The following is a 16749-nucleotide window of genomic DNA, read 5'->3' on the forward strand; positions in this document are numbered from 1 at the left end:
GTATTGTATTAATTATGCATTAGTTTGTTTTTATTATGTAAAATGAGTTTTCCACGCTGCTGAGCTTTGAAGTTGCTAGTTAGCAGTTTAGTGCTTTGAGAAAACTACAGTTGATGTGCCCTTGAGCAAGTTATTCACCGTCAGCCCGTCTCAGGTGAGCTGTATGACCAAAAATTGAAGTTTATGAATATGAATGTGTGTAAACAAGAGAAAGTGAAGCTGAACTGTGCTGTAATCTTACAAATTTTATCAAACATGTTTATATTTAAATCAAATCACAGTATTACTAATTACTTTAATGATTTTCTTTATAAAGAAATAGATTCATGCATACATATTTTATCTTGTAATACTGAATAAAAATAATAAGTTGAGTTTTGACAATAATAAGTTTCATTATCAGTGATGTAACTATGCTGTGTTAGAAACAGGTTGCTAAAAGCCATTTAGTTTATTTCAACTTGTATACAGTTTTATTAAAGTACACTTCATACAACTAGGGCAACTACTTTGCTCATTTAAAGTTGTTTTTTTATTTACAGTTTTTTTTATTGTTTTTTATTGTTGATCAATTGGAATTGTCGGAGTCAAATTAACTAAACAAGTTTTAATGTATTATATTAAATTATCCAGACTTAACGTTATCAGTAACTACTAGATGCCAAGTTATAGATCATAAAAAAATGTTTAAAGCCACGCTAAAAGTTCTTGTAAACAGTGTGTTGGTGCTTATGGATAAATACAACAAATGTACCTGTTTTTTCTTTGCAAACTTGTTGAAAACCAGGCGGCTAAATGAAGACAAAACACTAGTTCTGTATCTCTTTTTGAATTTACCTTCACTGTCTTCAACTCATCTGTATGTCCACAGAAGTACTGGCAAGAAAGGGAAAATTATCAAAATGATTTTAGAGGAAGTTCACAAATAAGTTCAATACTTGCTGAGTATCAACACCCAAACACAACTGGTCAGAGATTTTATAATCCACCCAACTAAATTCAAACATTTCACAAACGTGACATTTAAGTGTTGGATCAGAATAGTTTCCACAGGACGGATTTGAATGACTCAAACCCTCTTAGAAACAGACACCTCAGCTTAAAAGTTTCACTTTTTTTGCCAAGACCAAATCCCATAATCAGGCTTGACTGATAACTTAAAAGCCAAAATTAGTATAATGATGATTACATAAGGAGCTGACAGTTTTAAAGACCTCTTTCAGTTATATTGTATTCTTGTGTCAAGCTGTGATTTAAGAAGAGAGCTGAGACAAAGAGGCACTCTTATAGATCTAAAGAATATTAGAACTATGTGACGTTTGTGCAGGAAAAAACTTTGATTCTGACTTTCTACCAGTTTTCTTAATCTTTATCTCGATATTACTATAATTATGTCCATTCATACTTTATGTTTTGAATCAAAAAGAAGCATTTAGGGTTGTTGTTTTTGTCTTTAAGCAAAAATAGACTGTATATAAACAGACAGTAATAACTCAATATCTACAAACAGAATGATTCGATAGATGGATAGATAGATAGATAGATAGATAGATAGATAGATAGATAGATAGATAGATAGATAGATAGATAGATAGATAGATAGATGACGGAGAGACGGAGAGACAGATGGATATATTTTATATTGTTTGGCTCTCAAAGCACTTTATTTTGCCATACCAAAAGATAATGACAGCAGAAGTCCTGCCCTCCCTTCAGCATGCTGCAGCTGATGTCATTACATCAGCTTCATTACCCATTATTATTTCCCTGAAAATACAGATGAATCACTGGGCTGAAAATAGCATCCTTACTGCCTGCAGGAAAAATACAAGTACATGAACAATTTAGAAGGTTGAGGTTGACTTGACATTTTCAGTGTTCATGTAATTGCTTTTAGAGATTCATTTTCCTCCCTAACATGGATGAAAAAGTACAATAACATTATTGAAAAATGTTTATATAACAGCATTTGGAACAAGCAGCTAAGTTTCTTCCGACAGTGAAAGAGTCACCTGGAAGAAAAAATTGTTGGTAACACAACCTTTTTAACATTGACAAGAATTATACATATTTACATTTAATAAATCTAGTTGTACGTAGCTATAAGGATATATTAAGTGTTTATTAATGTACAGTATTTGTCCACAATAACAACTTCACTGATCGCTGAATCCACACAGCACAGGATGGGTTATTAATACTTGATTAATAATAAACACTTAGATCTACTTAAAACTGTACGAGGGTTATAACGCATTTATTAAATGTGTATATACTGCTTACAAAGGATAAATAAAGGGACAAAGTGTCACCAAGGCCCTCATTCATCATAATCAGGAGATAATCTTAAACTCAGAGTGCAGTGCTTTATCCTCCAAAGCAACAACTTCTTAAAAATGCCGGACTGTAACTGTTTATACATAAATTATGGGTGCTTCACAGGAGAATTGTTAACAAAGACATTAATAAATGTGCCTTAATATGTCTGTTTACAACTACATTATGTGTTTAGTGAGGGTTTAATCACTATACCATTTGAAATCAGCAGCAAATTTGCATTAAGAGACACCGCCTATCAGTTTTACCGCCAGTATGAGAGATTTATTTATTTATATATTGCAGTTTGTTCAAGACTTTTTATTATTTAATAGTTTTTCTGTGGATGTTTGACTGTTGAATAGAGGTGATGGGGTCGCTATGTCTTGATCTGCCACCCTAAATATAATCTTATTTTTTATTTGGAGTTTAATGCGTTTTTTAGCTACTTGTGACTGTGTTTAGTGGTATTTTTACAAACTGTTCCGCCCCCAACACGAATATAACTCTCTGGGTGAAATGCTGAGTTCTTGGTGTATAAATGGTCACATTCAAAGGGTTTGTAACACAAGCACTGCTCTAAATAGGACTTCTCTCATCTTCTCCACTCCGGCTGTCAGGAGATTCACACTGATGTCCTTTCTCTACAATGCAACTGCCCATTTCAGCTTTACTTCAGGAGTTATCTAAAACACACTGGCTGTATTTGCCTTTCTCGACTTGGAATAATACTCTAGAAACTTTATCTTGACAACCGTATTTGAGTGTGTGGAGCTCAGACTGCTGCTGCAGCAACTGTCAAAATATTGGAATATTTTTCTCCTATTGGAATATCTGTTTTTTTAGTTATTTTTGTATTTTTATTAATCTGTTTTTGTTATTTTGTAGTCAAGACAGGTAATGAGGTCATCTAAAGTCAAATATTAATTGTGGGTCTCTGCTAAAATCATAGTTTCTAACACTTCTTCTTTTCATACAAGTTTAAATTTGCGTAGAAATATATATAATAAGATTAATTCAATGTAACAGAATTTAAATCGGGCTATCAAAGAAACACTTATTAAACAATAGGGAATATTGAAGACCTATCTACACACTATTATTCCAGTTCACTGTCCCACTGTTGTCAGAGACTAAATTACAGAAATTATGAAATTATCAAACATACTTTTTGTTATTCGATTAAAAAAAAAAATGTTGATACCCCCTCCAACCCATCTAACTGGCTTATTCCATATATTAAAAACACTTATTAAATTAATCATTTTACAGTTCCTTTTTTTAATTCAATCAATCATTTATAAATGTTGTATATATATTCTTTAACTCCAGTCATGCTTTAAACCTCCACACCGCTGGCGGTGATGGTGAGATTCGGGCGTTAGTCGCCAACCGTTTTGTAACAAACGAAGAAGAACGGAAGCGGAAGTGACGTCAAATGTTGACATGGCGGCTCACATGTAAATCACTGAGTTTCAGAAACTGAATAAAGCATCTTATTAAGAGATTTAAAGGTACGTGGATGCATTTTATGTCATAAATAGATACTGAATCATCAGTAGATATAAACCAGTGAACTGGAAGATAATCTGGAAACCGTTAAAACAGGAAACTGCACTTTGTTGTGGCGCTAATGCTAGCCGCAGCTAGCTCCCGTTAGCATTGCTATTTCTGCAGCTTTTATGTCTGTAACTACACAAATATTGTCTTATTAACCTTAAGTTCAATTAGTTATTCATTTGGCTGTATTGGCATTAACTCTGGCAGCTTTGTGCATTAAAATATTGTCTTTAATCTGCATTTCTAGGAAGCAAATGTAATGTTAGCTATTGTAAATGACACTTTACTGCTGTTTTCAGGCTGAAGTGAGGTGATCTAACTGACTCAGACTCCCAGGACCAAGAAGATGAGCACTCAAGTAAGCACCACATATGAATATCTCACATTTACAGTCAACATGTTGCTCTCTTTATGTGTTATCTGGGTGAAAGACCCCCAAATATTCACTATAAGCGTGTGTTTTTGATTTCAGTACAGCATTCTTTTCAAGCAAGAACACGGTGAGTAACAGCATGAATTAACAGATATCCCTCTATGACTGTAACTAATGTTATTACCTAATCAATCACCAGTCATTCCCACAGGAAGTCCTGTTATTCAGAACTACTCCCACTCTGTTTGCCTGTATTTAAACCTGTCTTCTTCTAGTTGTTGTTCTCCCTCAGTATAAGACTTACTGTCAACAAACCCCTAAAAAGACGATAATAATATAATAATAATAATAATACATTCTATTTATAGAGCGCTTTTCAGAGTACTCAAAGACTCTTTACAGACATTTAAAAACAACATTTAAAAGCTACACACTAAAAACTTAAAACTTAAAACACACAGCATAAATTATTCTACTAACTGACAAGTATGGTCTGTATAGCTAAAGTCTGATCGCTCCACTTTTTTCCAAAATCTATTAAACACACATTATTGAGCCACACAGATGCACCGGTTTGACATGTTCCTTCTTGATTATTTATCGTAAATCCCACATTCACAATCCTGCTGTAAATACTGTCTAGAGAACAACATGTGTATTAACAGGAAGAAAGCTCACAGCAGCTTATAGCATAAAAGATAACTCACAAAAAACCTATACAATACTTAAATCAATTAATAATACAAAAAGTGACTTTCCTGTACATGTATATGCATATGAATGCTTTTCAGTGGTGGTCAGGTAAAACCTAGTGAGGTGCACATAATGCAAGTAGTGCAATTATTATACCTTTAAGATGTAGTGCAGTTATGGTTTAGATAATTGAAACATGTTGAAAGGTGCATGAGTCCAGGTTGAGAGGGTTTTTGTATCAGTCTAAGTCCGTTTTTGAAAAGTGCAAGGCTTCACCTACCAACCTCCATGTCCAGACACAGAGGGGACTGGTTGTATGGGAGATAGCAGCTGGCACACTAATGCAAAATTAACTCCTTTTTGAGTACTGTATACATAAAAACTCACCTAAAACTGAAACTTTATATGCATGATAGATAGATATTTTTTACATCTCTGGTAACTAACAGGCTTGGGTCTGAGAACAACAGATAGGGTACAATAAAGAAAGACAGAGTCATACTAACATATTACTGGTTTTGGTGTTTTCACTGGATTTGTCGACAATAATAACTGCAACATAACTTGTACTCACATTATAATCAGAGTTTTGACTTGTGTTTGTTTCCTCTCAGCACACGATGATGCTATCTGGACAGCAGCGTGGGGTAAAAGTGAGGCGGATGGGTCCGAAACTATCGTCACCGGCTCACTAGATGATATGGTGAAAGTCTGGAAATGGTGAGTGTTTTTTAGCACATTATTGTATTTGTGATTTTTTTCTGTTGTAACATTATTTCATATCTAGATTGTTCTCTCAATAACCCCCATGATCTTTTAATTACTTTTTTTAAACATCTTTAACATTTTTCACATCATGGACGTACAGAGTTGTCCCAGTTTTAGTTGAATTGTAGATGCAATTTTAGGAACTTGCCATCTGTGGTAGCTTAAAGGTTGAATTGAGAATATTTGACATGACGTGCCAAATAATCTCACACTGTTCCTGCAGGTCAGATGAGAAGCTGGAGCTGCAGTGGACTCTGGAGGGCCACCAGCTGGGTGTGGTGTCAGTGGACATCAGTCACAACGGAGCGATCGCCGCCTCCAGCTCCCTCGACGCCCACATCCGTATCTGGGACCTAGATTCTGGAAAACAGATGAAGTCCATGGACGCCGGACCAGGTACGACTGGGTGTTGGAGGATCAGTGATATTTTCCTTTATTAATTTATTTTGGGTGTTAGAATAGCATGGTGAGTAGAGAGATCATTCTTCCCTCAGCTCTAAATCTGACTTCTGAACTAAATGAACATTATATTTTTTCTTAGATTTTGAATAAGACAGCTTTTACCTTCTGCGTACTTTAAATGCATGTCCCTTGTGATTGTGCTTCTTACCTTTACCTTATCAACCTAATTATTGATTTATCAAACTGATGCAAACTGTACGATTAAATTAGAAAAAATCCCACCAAGGGGCAATAAGTTATGAGCAGTTTGTACACAACAACACAGCAACATAAAACAACATACAAACAAATACACCAAGGAGCTAAAACGTGGAATCAAATCTATACATAAAAAATATCAGAATCAGAATAGGCTTTATTGGCTATGTATGTGTACACTGTTTTTTGTTCCTCTCAACATACATACAGAGAAATAGACAAATAAACAAAAAACAAGGGCAACAATAAAAATGGTAAAAAAGAAACCCATGGAGCATTTATAAGTCAGATTGGAGAGGGGAAGAATAAGTGAACAAGTCCCTGATGGCAATAGAGAGAATTCACCTGCAAGAACATGAACCAAAGAAGCCAACAGGCTCACTGCTTTCCGAAGGATTAGTTGGTTGCAGAAAGAATTCAGGTCTCTTTATTTGACTCTGATGATCTTTGAACAGACCCAGGCATAAAGAGAAAGTCTTTTGAATAACTTGGCTCCTAAACATATACTTCTGATGAAAAAGGTAGCGTATCTGACCTTTTGAATGTGGTCTTATACTGTCGAGCACTGCTATAAGGTCACTACAACAAAAAATAGTCACCTAGTTTAGTATTAAAACAAACCTACAGGCGATGGCAGCCTGTCTGCTGTGAAGCACAGCAAGCTTGTTTTATTTTTTACTCTCAACCGCACACCCAGAAATGTCTCTGTTGTTGTGTATCTTCAACCAAGCTGTACTTCATCTAATGCCATGTCACCTCCCGTTAGTGACGCTCCATTTCACTCAGTGGTTGGTCTGGGTCAGTGGACTGAAGACTGCTTTTTTTTCTCTCTTGGGATGTAGTGTATTTTAGTGTATTTTCAGTCTTCAGAAGTCAGTCCTGTTGTTGTGAAACCTTTGTTTTCTTGTGGATTTACGTGATAATATTTAGCTTGTTAGCTAAAGAGTGACATAACAGAGCAGAAAGTAGGTTTGGTGATGAGACAAATTGGTTGGCAGTTACAAAATACAGTTAGTAGTAATTTTAACTAGAAGACACATTGCATTGATTCACTTATGTTTGCTGTAGATCAGACATCAGTTTGATGTGCTCAACCTTCCCTCTCTATCTCTCTCTCTCTCTCTCTCTCTCTCTAGTTGACGCTTGGTCGGTCGCCTTCTCCCCAGACTCCAAACACATTGCCACAGGAAGCCACCATGGCAAGGTCAACATCTTCGGTGTGGAAAGTGGAAAGAAGGAATATTCTCTGGACACTCGAGGGAAATTCATCTTGAGCATAGCTTACGTAAGGAACCATAGACGTGGTGGTGTCTCTGTGTCTCTGAGGACTGAGACCTCAGTGTCTCGTCTTTACAGTTACTCATCTTGATTTGTGTTTCTTCTCATTCACAAGGTTTCCCCTTCTTTTAACTCAGTTAAACGCTTGTTTTTAAAGGCTTCCACAACAAGCTATACTTCCTCCCGTCTCATGTCTATATTTGGAAGTTGTCTTTTTAACATTGGTTTTATTCTGTTTTGCTCCTCAGAGCCCAGATGGAAAATATTTGGCCAGCGGAGCCATCGATGGAATCATCAACATCTTTGACATCGCCACTGGAAAGCTACTCCACACACTGGAAGGTAGGTTCAAATATCAGTATTCATTGATTACGTAATAAATAAAGGATCTAGTGCTGCAACTGGTGATTGTTTTTATTACCAATTATACTGTAAATTATTTTCTTGTTGATTAAAGGTAATAATATACAATGAATAACGACCACCACACTGTCCTGAAGGTCAAGGTGTTCGGATTGCTTTTTTTGTTTGACTAACAGTTACATTTCTAACTATATTAAACAGAGAAAGCCTCAAATACGCACAAGCTGGAAAATGTTTAGCCACTAAAATATTTTTTCTTTTAATCAATTAATTGATCAGCCACATTTAAGACGTCAGTGAGGAAGCTAAATGAGTGACTGTCTCCTCTCTCTTCAGGTCACGCCATGCCCATCAGATCCCTCACTTTCTCCCCCGACTCCCAGCTCCTGGTCACAGCCTCCGACGACGGCTACATCAAAATATATGATGTGTGAGTTTGTGGATGCTGATAAGATTGTGAATGATCTGTATTCTGTGCCAAAGAGGCTCCTTATACATATTAAAATAAAATAAACACACACAGATCAATGGAGGGGAAGGATGCACTAGTGTTACAGATGGGACGAATTACAAACACAATAACAAACAGTATTGAAGAAAAGAAGTGTTTGTTTTAAACTTTGACCTGTTGTTTTACAGGCAACACGCCAACCTGGCCGGCACCCTGAGTGGACACGGATCCTGGGTTCTTAATGTGGCCTTCTCTCCAGATAACACCCACTTTGTCTCAAGGTAAAATCAAACAACTTCATGTTGCTACAAATACATTTTCAGTTCTGATGCACAAAACCTGAATTTCTGCAACAATATATTTTGACACCAGAAGAAAATGTTGATGGACCTGAAACAGACTAATCTGTCGTAAATACATTATAATAGAATAGCCAATGGTTGTGTGAGCATCTGCCTTTGACTGTCTGCATATTAGCAGACGTGTTTTCCTGTCGTCTACTCTCCCGTCGTGTTAAACTGTTGTCAGCTGAAGCTGTTTTTCAGACAAAGTTTCCAGTTCACACTGCCAAAATAAACGGAGCAGGTCAGCCAGACAACACACAGTTTGAGCGTAAGACGAACTGTTAAAAACACGTTTTCTCTCCTCTGTTTCTACCCTCAGCTCGTCTGACAAGAGTGTGAAGGTTTGGGACGCCGGCTCCAGAGCGTGTATCAACACTTTCTTCGACCATCAAGACCAGGTGACAAAGATTTGCCCGCGTCTCCTCACTGAGAGTGTTTGTAATCAGATTCAAAGTCAGAAAATCCATCTGCTGTAGGTGCTGATGTGTTGGGGGCCGGGGGAATCAATACGGCCAATGTCATGGAGTGGCCCCTCACATGACCCTTCTCTGACGCCTCAGCTCGGGCTAAACCAATAAACCCGGCTGTCATTAGATCCCTGGTTGCAGACGCCTGTGGGGAGGTTGATCTGTTCTCCAACAAAGCCTCTAAATGAAATATCACGGCTCCTCAGAGAAGAGATCAGAGGCGGTGGACTCTGCTGTATTGTTTTTGTGTGTCATCATGAAGTGACGGCAAAACATATTCAGGGACAATTTATTGTTCATCTTAGCTTTGTTATCCCTTGTTTGCTTTAGTCTCAGCTCTCTGCACCGCTTAGTTTCTAATCAAATTGCACTTTTTGAGGTGTTTGTGAAAAGCTCAAAGAACAGCATCTGTGACCGCCCCATTTTTTAAGAGTAAACTTGCCTTGTTTCTGCTTATACTGCCTTATATTATTCAATCTTAATGCAGTTGGACAGTAATAGAACAAAATATAAAATGCTGTAAGTCCACATAGAAAAACATCATTGTAAAAATTCAAGGATCCAGTCTTTCAAAGGGTTAAGATTTTCAAGCAAGGACATTTTTTTTTATTCCCTGTTTTCAAAAAGCTCAATGCCTAATATTATTTAATATGTGGACACTTTTGTGATTAGGAATTTGCACTTTTCACATGTCACTCGAATCCAATTTTCCCTCTCTGTTCCTGTTCTCTTCAGGTGTGGAGTGTAAAGTACAACAGCAAAGGCTCAAAGATCATCTCGGCCGGAGACGACCGCGCCATCCACATCTACGACTGTCCCATGTGATGGACGACGTCCTGTACAGGCTAAAAGAGCAGAGGGTCTCCAGATCTGTTTACCAAATCATGGGGTTGAAGTTGGTAATTGGGGGAGGGAGGGAGGGAGGAGAACTGTAAATGTGATCAGGGTTTTTTTGCACTGGCCCACTACGGTCAAATAAAAGGGTTGCTTTTGTACTTTTGTTTCTATTGTATTTTTTTTAGTTAATGGGAAGAGCTTTTGACAAGCAGTTTTTTTTAATCATTCAATGGTTTTATTTAAATTGCATATAATTGTATTTTGAAAATCTTGAGGTTTCAGATAAAATTTGTGCTTTGCTATGGAGCCCTGAACCAGACAAAGGCAATAAAAGATCATCATATGAGTCAAATGTGGCTTAATAGTTCTTCTTTATATATTTTATTCATCTTGCGTTATTCAGCTCTTTACTTTCTCTTCTTTTCGGTCTTCGTGCACATTTAATCATTTGTTTTATTTATCCATTAACTTACATTTCTGACTTGATAATTGAATTGGCTCTGTAATTAGGATACATTACTTTGGGATTTAGTAAATTGAAAAGATTGTGAAGAAGTGCAAGTTCGGAGGGAGCTCTGTTTCAGCAGCAGTGTTGGAGATGAGGTACGAGGTAGTGCTCCCTCCGGTGGCCCAGTAGGTGTACTACAGACTCATAGAAAACTGTTTCTAAAAGTACTTCTTAAAAATATAATTATAAAGTACACACACTAAAACTTGTTGCAGTGATTCAGAATTTTTAATTTCTTTTCAGCGAAGGTACACAAGTTTTCCAAGTTTAAAACACAAACCGTACTTTTAACAACACCTTTATTGCACACACTGCAGATAGTCGGTAAATACATGTGTAGCACTTCCACCACAAAGGCCTTTTTTTTTTGTTGAATAAATCACATCAGTTCAGAAACTGGGATTCATCAAACTGAATAGTGATGTTTGCACAATATTTCATTCTATAAAAGAAAGAGCAGAGAGTGTCAAACCTCACTGAGGTGTGTTTTTTATGGCAGTAATAGTCTAAATATGGCCTTGTTGATGTACCTCACACTCTGTAAATGACTGGTGAAATCTGAAGGCCACTGTTGGAGTTTGGCTGTGTGCGCTGGTGTTATGCTGCTGTCTTTACTCTCCCTGTGTGACAGCTTTAACCAAACAAAGGCCCGGTGGTTTCAGGTTTCTGTCCTGTTGCTGATGTGATCTCCAGTCATCTGAGCACTGTTAATAATACAACCGCGTCTAAGGCCTGTAACGTTTACATCGCCTCTTTTCTTCGTTAGTTTTGTACATTCCATTTATACAGACAGAAATAAAACAGAAAGAGACAGCAGGTAAATAAATCATGTGACACAGGTGTATATATATTACAGAAAGGCTTTAGGTTACAAAGACATTTTTTTTAATATTCTTTTGGATGTCTAGATTATTTTTTACATTTTGAAGATGTACAGAAACGGCATTGCTTTCATTAAATAACAAATTGTGTTTCTTACTTAATTTATGCCTAAAACAAGGTGAGATTCTGAGCAGGTGTTGTACACCTCTGCACAACGTTTTCACTGGAATGCGCATAGATGAAGCTTTTCTGCTCTTCAAATGCTCAAAAAGACAAATAAGGCATTTGTGTCTCCAGATTTTGACACAATGTGATTTACTTTTTATACAAAAACTGAACCCAGCTGGATTGTGAACTCAAAAGCTGCATCACATGTTCACAAGCTTAGGCTGCTTTTGGCCGTTTAAGTATGACACAGGGAAAAAAAACAGAAATGCCAAAGCCAGGCATTAAAGAAATACACTGGTGCAGTCATTCAGTATTGGTTAAATATACAGTAGAGGTGGTAATAATGCTACTTTTAAGTAGCAACATTCATCATATTTTAGTAGGATTTGATTTGTTCTTTTTATATGGCATTTACATCTTTTCACATTTCACAGAAGCCGTTTAGCAAAAGAAAAGGCCAGTAGAAATAGGTCTGACAGAAAAAGACAAGATAATAACACCTTTAACTCCCATTATTTGCAGTCTACTGCCATAAACCTGTATTAAAACACCACAGATCTAAAAAGGGTGTGTGGAAAGCAGCTAAACAGGTGAGCAGTTACCCCGAGGCTGGACACAGATCTGGGTTGTCGTCTCCTGAAAGTACCTACCCGACTGTGCGGAGTTGAATGAATCCTGGTACGAGGCTGTCCTGCTTCCCTCTGGCCTTTCACCAGTGTCTGGAATCTACGAGGTCAGATCGCAGACTCAGTCTCTTCAGAGTCTCGTATCCCACCACTATGAGCACCGACGTGGGCAGGGAGGAGATGATGCGGGCCGACAGACCCTTGGTCATCGCCCAGACGCCCTCCTCTGCCAGCAGCTGCTTGAAGGTCTCGCTAACAGACGATCGTCCCTCCACCTTCAACATACATCAAACATCTGGTAAATCATCTTTTATTTGCTTTTTTTCCCTTCCTTGAGATTTAGATTTGAAACTTTGAAAACAAAATCTCACCAAAAAGGTCAATTTTATTTTACTGAGGGATTGGATGTGATAAGTTGCTCCTGAAGGCTTGCCATCGGTGTGGACTGGATGTTGCATGAATGTTAGTTAGAGTCTGATGGTGGCACCTTGCATGGTAGCCTGTCATCAGTGGGTGAATGGGTGAATGATATGTAATATACTACTGATTGTAAGTCGCTTTGGATAAAAGCGTCTGCTAAATGACTGTAATGTAATGTAATGTAATGTAAGATCGCAAGCTCATGAATAGCTACTAAATGGACATTATGGTAAAATAGTTTTATCGACTGCTGTTTTCAATTTCTGAAAACTTTTAATCTTGACGCAAAATAGATGTTGAGTTTCTACAATGCGAAGTAACAAAAAACCTTTTGACAATCCTCCAAACTCCATCTGCTGAGAACGATTGTGTTATACGATAAAATGCTGCACCAAAGCTTTACAATGGACCTTATGGTGAAATTGTTTTAGTCAACTCATTTCAATGTGCATAGTTTTCACTATGGGCTTAGAGGCCATATCTAATTTAAGTCAAGCAAAGTTCTGTTATTAGTTCTGTATGTATAAGCATACAAAGTGATGTGTATTTACATAAGAAAGAGAAACTAAAAACTAGTACATTTTTTAGTTTACAAAAACAAACAAAAACATCGGTTGACCAATCAGAGCAAGATGAGGAACTATTGAGCAATGTTAGGAACCAAAGGACGTGTAGCAACAGAGAGAAGGAGCTGACTCCAGCTGTATTTGGTGTTGAGAGATCACTGCATCGACGGCCTGATTCTGTGACGCTAATTCATTACTAAACAACTAATAACTTGTACATTATTATCTAGTTAACGCTGAATACTTACATCTGAGTGTGAATGCTAACCCTCGAGTAAGACAAAAACGTGTTGGTAAATGTCATCTCAAAGTCCAAAATGCTCCTTGTGAGTAAATGTAAACATTTACAGGCTATTTTTTTTTTTATATTTATAAATCCCACCATCTCAAATCTTCTCAGGGCCTTGAATGTAAATACATATAGAATTTCAGCTTTTCTGCAGTGCACAATGGTGTCTTTCAGGGTTTACCTGTACTCTTGCTCGAACGACATCCATGGGGTTGGTGATGGTGGAGGCGGTTGCTGCTGCCATTGGTCCTGCCAAAGCCTGCAGCAGTAGATGGGGACACTCACTCGGCGCCATCAAGGACAGCTGCTCTGGGAAACGAAACAGGATATATATATATATATAAAAGACAGTGTAAGGCCGATACATTTGTGGGTTAAATCATCCGTCACATGCAGCTAAGAACACCTACTGCAAACCACAACCAACAGGGTGATGACTTACCTGTATAAAAATGGTAAAAAGGCCACCACAGTGCACTGTTCGGGATGTACGTGAGTAGCGACGCCACGTAGCCCCGGTAAAATCCCTTGAAACCATCGGCTGCAAATATCTGCACCGTGATGTCACGGCTTTGCCCGAAAGTCAGCCTGCGCTTCGTCGTTGTGAGCATCATTTTGGGTTTGGCCTTGAAGCGACTCAGGTGCTCCCCCTGCCCTTGCATCATCAGGTGCTGGGACACCACGTCGATTGGCACAGTGATGGTCTGGGCCACCAGGGACGCTGCCCCTCCAGCCACCACCGACTTCACCGTGTTACTGGGCGAGTACTGGCTCACATACTTGCGCACCAGTTCGTAGGTGGTGATGTAAGCCTGTCCTGAGATCAGGGTTAACGTATTGACCATAAAGCCCCGGTAGAGGCCTCGCACGCCCTCCGCTCGCAGGATCTTGTAGAAAGCATCGAAGGTGCCGGAGTAGAGGGCCTTCCCCTTCTGCACCTGGAGCAGAGTGCGGATGAGGCTGGCCGGGTAGACTGTGGCCCTGGTGGTCAAGGTCATGAACACGCCCAGGGAGTAGAACTTCCTCTTGTCCAGGTCCTCCCATTCGATGATTTGGATCGCGCCTTTCTGCTGCATGATGCCGGCTGGAGCAGCTCTGCACCCCTAAAGTCACGCATCTACAGTCGTAAGACCTCCAACTGCCATCACACCTGTAAAAACAAGAGAATTCGAGATTAGTAAAGCTCTGTGATCAGATGTAAGCACCTGCTGGGTTCAATAAAATATTCATTCAGTCTTTCAGAATTTGGTCTGATCCCAGAACGGCTGTCGAGAGGCATTACAATATCAGATAACACACTAAATAAGTCTATATGTGTAACAATACAAAGCTCTCGCACAATAAATAGCTTGAATAAGACTGCAACTAATAATTAATTCCATTATTAATTAATCTGCCAATTATTTTCTGGCTCAAATGATCATTTGATCTATAAAATGTCAGAATATACCAACAAAAAAATACTAAAATTGATGCTGACTTTGTCCGAGTACCAGCTCGGACAAAGTGAATGGTGACACAGTTCTGTTTTTATCATCTACAGACTTCCTCAATACATTTCAACGCAGTTACATATTTGACCTTCAAATTATGTGGACAATCACAACAACCCAGGGTCCATTTCTCCCCTCTACTCTTTGCATCCCTGATCTGAGCGGTTTGCAACTAGGACAGTCTGTCCTTATAGTGTTTACATCATGAAAATACTATATATTATGCAAATACGCACAAGGGTATTATGAAAACCAGCACACCTGAGCATGTCCAAGTGGTACTGTCTGAGCTCAGTTCATTAAAGCATTTAACAAATATATGCAGAATCCATTTTATGACCTGCTGCATTAGAATAGGGGAGTTGTTGAGTCAAAGCAGGATGGATCTGACTGTCTCCATGTGCCATCACCCTAACATACACAGGATGCATTGCTATTTGCCTCTGGCTGTGACACATGCTACTTTGCACAACACATACAGTACCAGTCAAAAGTTTGGACACACATTCAATGGTTTTTCTTTATTTTTTTCTACATTGTAGATTAATATTGAAGACATCCAAACTATGAAGGAACACATATGGAATTATGTGGTAAACAAACAAATGCTCAACAAACCAGAATATGTTTTATATTTTAGATCCTTCAAAGTAGTTGAATGAGAAGGTGTGAACAAACTTTTGACTGGTACTGTATATGTATATTATATATTATATGATAACTTGATCATATTACATATTATTAATCATATCTAATACCTAATGCTACGTTCATGGTCATATGAAAAGCATAGGACAAAGAGGAGGAAGTTTGACTGCGTATACTGGCTTGATAATAAACATGTCCAGCTTCTGTGCTGCAAAAAACAAAAAAACATTTGTATTCTATATCTGACATTTCATATTTAACTCCACATTAATAAGCAGACAAACCATTTCATAACACTGCCATTTGAAAGTCTAACAGGAAGCACGTGCAATGTCACACAGTGTCCTCAGGCTGTTTGACACTTATTGCATTAAATACAAGCAGAGATTGAATGTGTTTAGATGAAATGTACCTGTCTGTAGGGTCGTGCACCACGTGTTCACCTCCCTCCTGCAGTCAGCTGCTGATGGCCTGCTCTGATACAAAGTAGCTCATGTCTTCCGTCCATGTTGTTTTTTTGTTTTGCTGCACAAACAAGCCAAAGGTCAAAGGTCACCGGTCAGGTTTTTTCAATGCACCGTTTTGTTGCTGGTGTGATAAATGATTCCTGGGTGAAAAAACCCAGAAACACGGTCTCCTCTTGCAGGGGTCACTGTAAAGGTTTGGTTAAAGCTGCCTGCAAAACAAGTTTGTGTAACTTGACGATTGTGATGCGTTCAGGACGCGATGAAAAACGTAGGGATTTTGAAGAACATGCACACAAACCAAGGAGCCAAACAAAGTTGGTACTCTTTGGTACTACTTTTTTGTAGTACCAAAGAGTACTAAATATCCTTTTCACTCTCTGTATTGTATAAGTTGGTTAGTTACCTGTGGGATTTAGAAATTGGATGTGTATCCTCTAGAAAAATAAATAAGATAAACTAGAAAGAATTGCAAAATAATAGTTATTCTGTCTGTATAAATAAAATAATAAGATAATCCTTTATTAGTCCTGCAGCGGGGACATTTACAGGATTACAGCAGCAGAGAGGATAGTGCAAAAAGTGAATCTCCTTTTCACTCTCTGTATTGTATAAGTTGGTTAGTTACCTCAAGA

The 16749-nt window shown here is 38.1% G+C and overlaps 2 protein-coding genes across 2 annotated transcripts; one reads left to right on the forward strand and one right to left on the reverse strand.

Annotated features, from left to right (window-relative positions):
- Window positions 1–3689: 3689 nt before the first annotated feature.
- On the forward strand, window positions 3690–10455 carry skic8 (SKI8 subunit of superkiller complex). Its single transcript, XM_054620404.1, has 11 exons — window positions 3690–3830; window positions 4176–4234; window positions 4349–4376; window positions 5557–5662; window positions 5934–6106; window positions 7507–7655; window positions 7897–7990; window positions 8348–8441; window positions 8651–8743; window positions 9126–9204; window positions 10009–10455. The coding sequence occupies exons 2-11, from the start codon at window positions 4223–4225 to the stop codon at window positions 10096–10098; spliced, it is 918 nt and encodes a 305-aa protein (XP_054476379.1). The 5' UTR covers window positions 3690–3830; window positions 4176–4222; the 3' UTR covers window positions 10099–10455.
- Window positions 10456–10838: 383 nt separating this feature from the next.
- On the reverse strand, window positions 10839–16357 carry slc25a44a (solute carrier family 25 member 44a). Its single transcript, XM_054620231.1, has 4 exons — window positions 16063–16357; window positions 13952–14659; window positions 13691–13818; window positions 10839–12509 (listed from the first exon to the last, which is right to left on the reverse strand). The coding sequence occupies exons 2-4, from the start codon at window positions 14583–14585 to the stop codon at window positions 12318–12320; spliced, it is 954 nt and encodes a 317-aa protein (XP_054476206.1). The 5' UTR covers window positions 14586–14659; window positions 16063–16357; the 3' UTR covers window positions 10839–12317.
- Window positions 16358–16749: the final 392 nt, after the last annotated feature.

Source organism: Anoplopoma fimbria, chromosome 19, assembly GCF_027596085.1.
Source record: "Anoplopoma fimbria isolate UVic2021 breed Golden Eagle Sablefish chromosome 19, Afim_UVic_2022, whole genome shotgun sequence".
Classification (NCBI taxonomy): Eukaryota; Metazoa; Chordata; class Actinopteri; order Perciformes; family Anoplopomatidae; genus Anoplopoma; species Anoplopoma fimbria.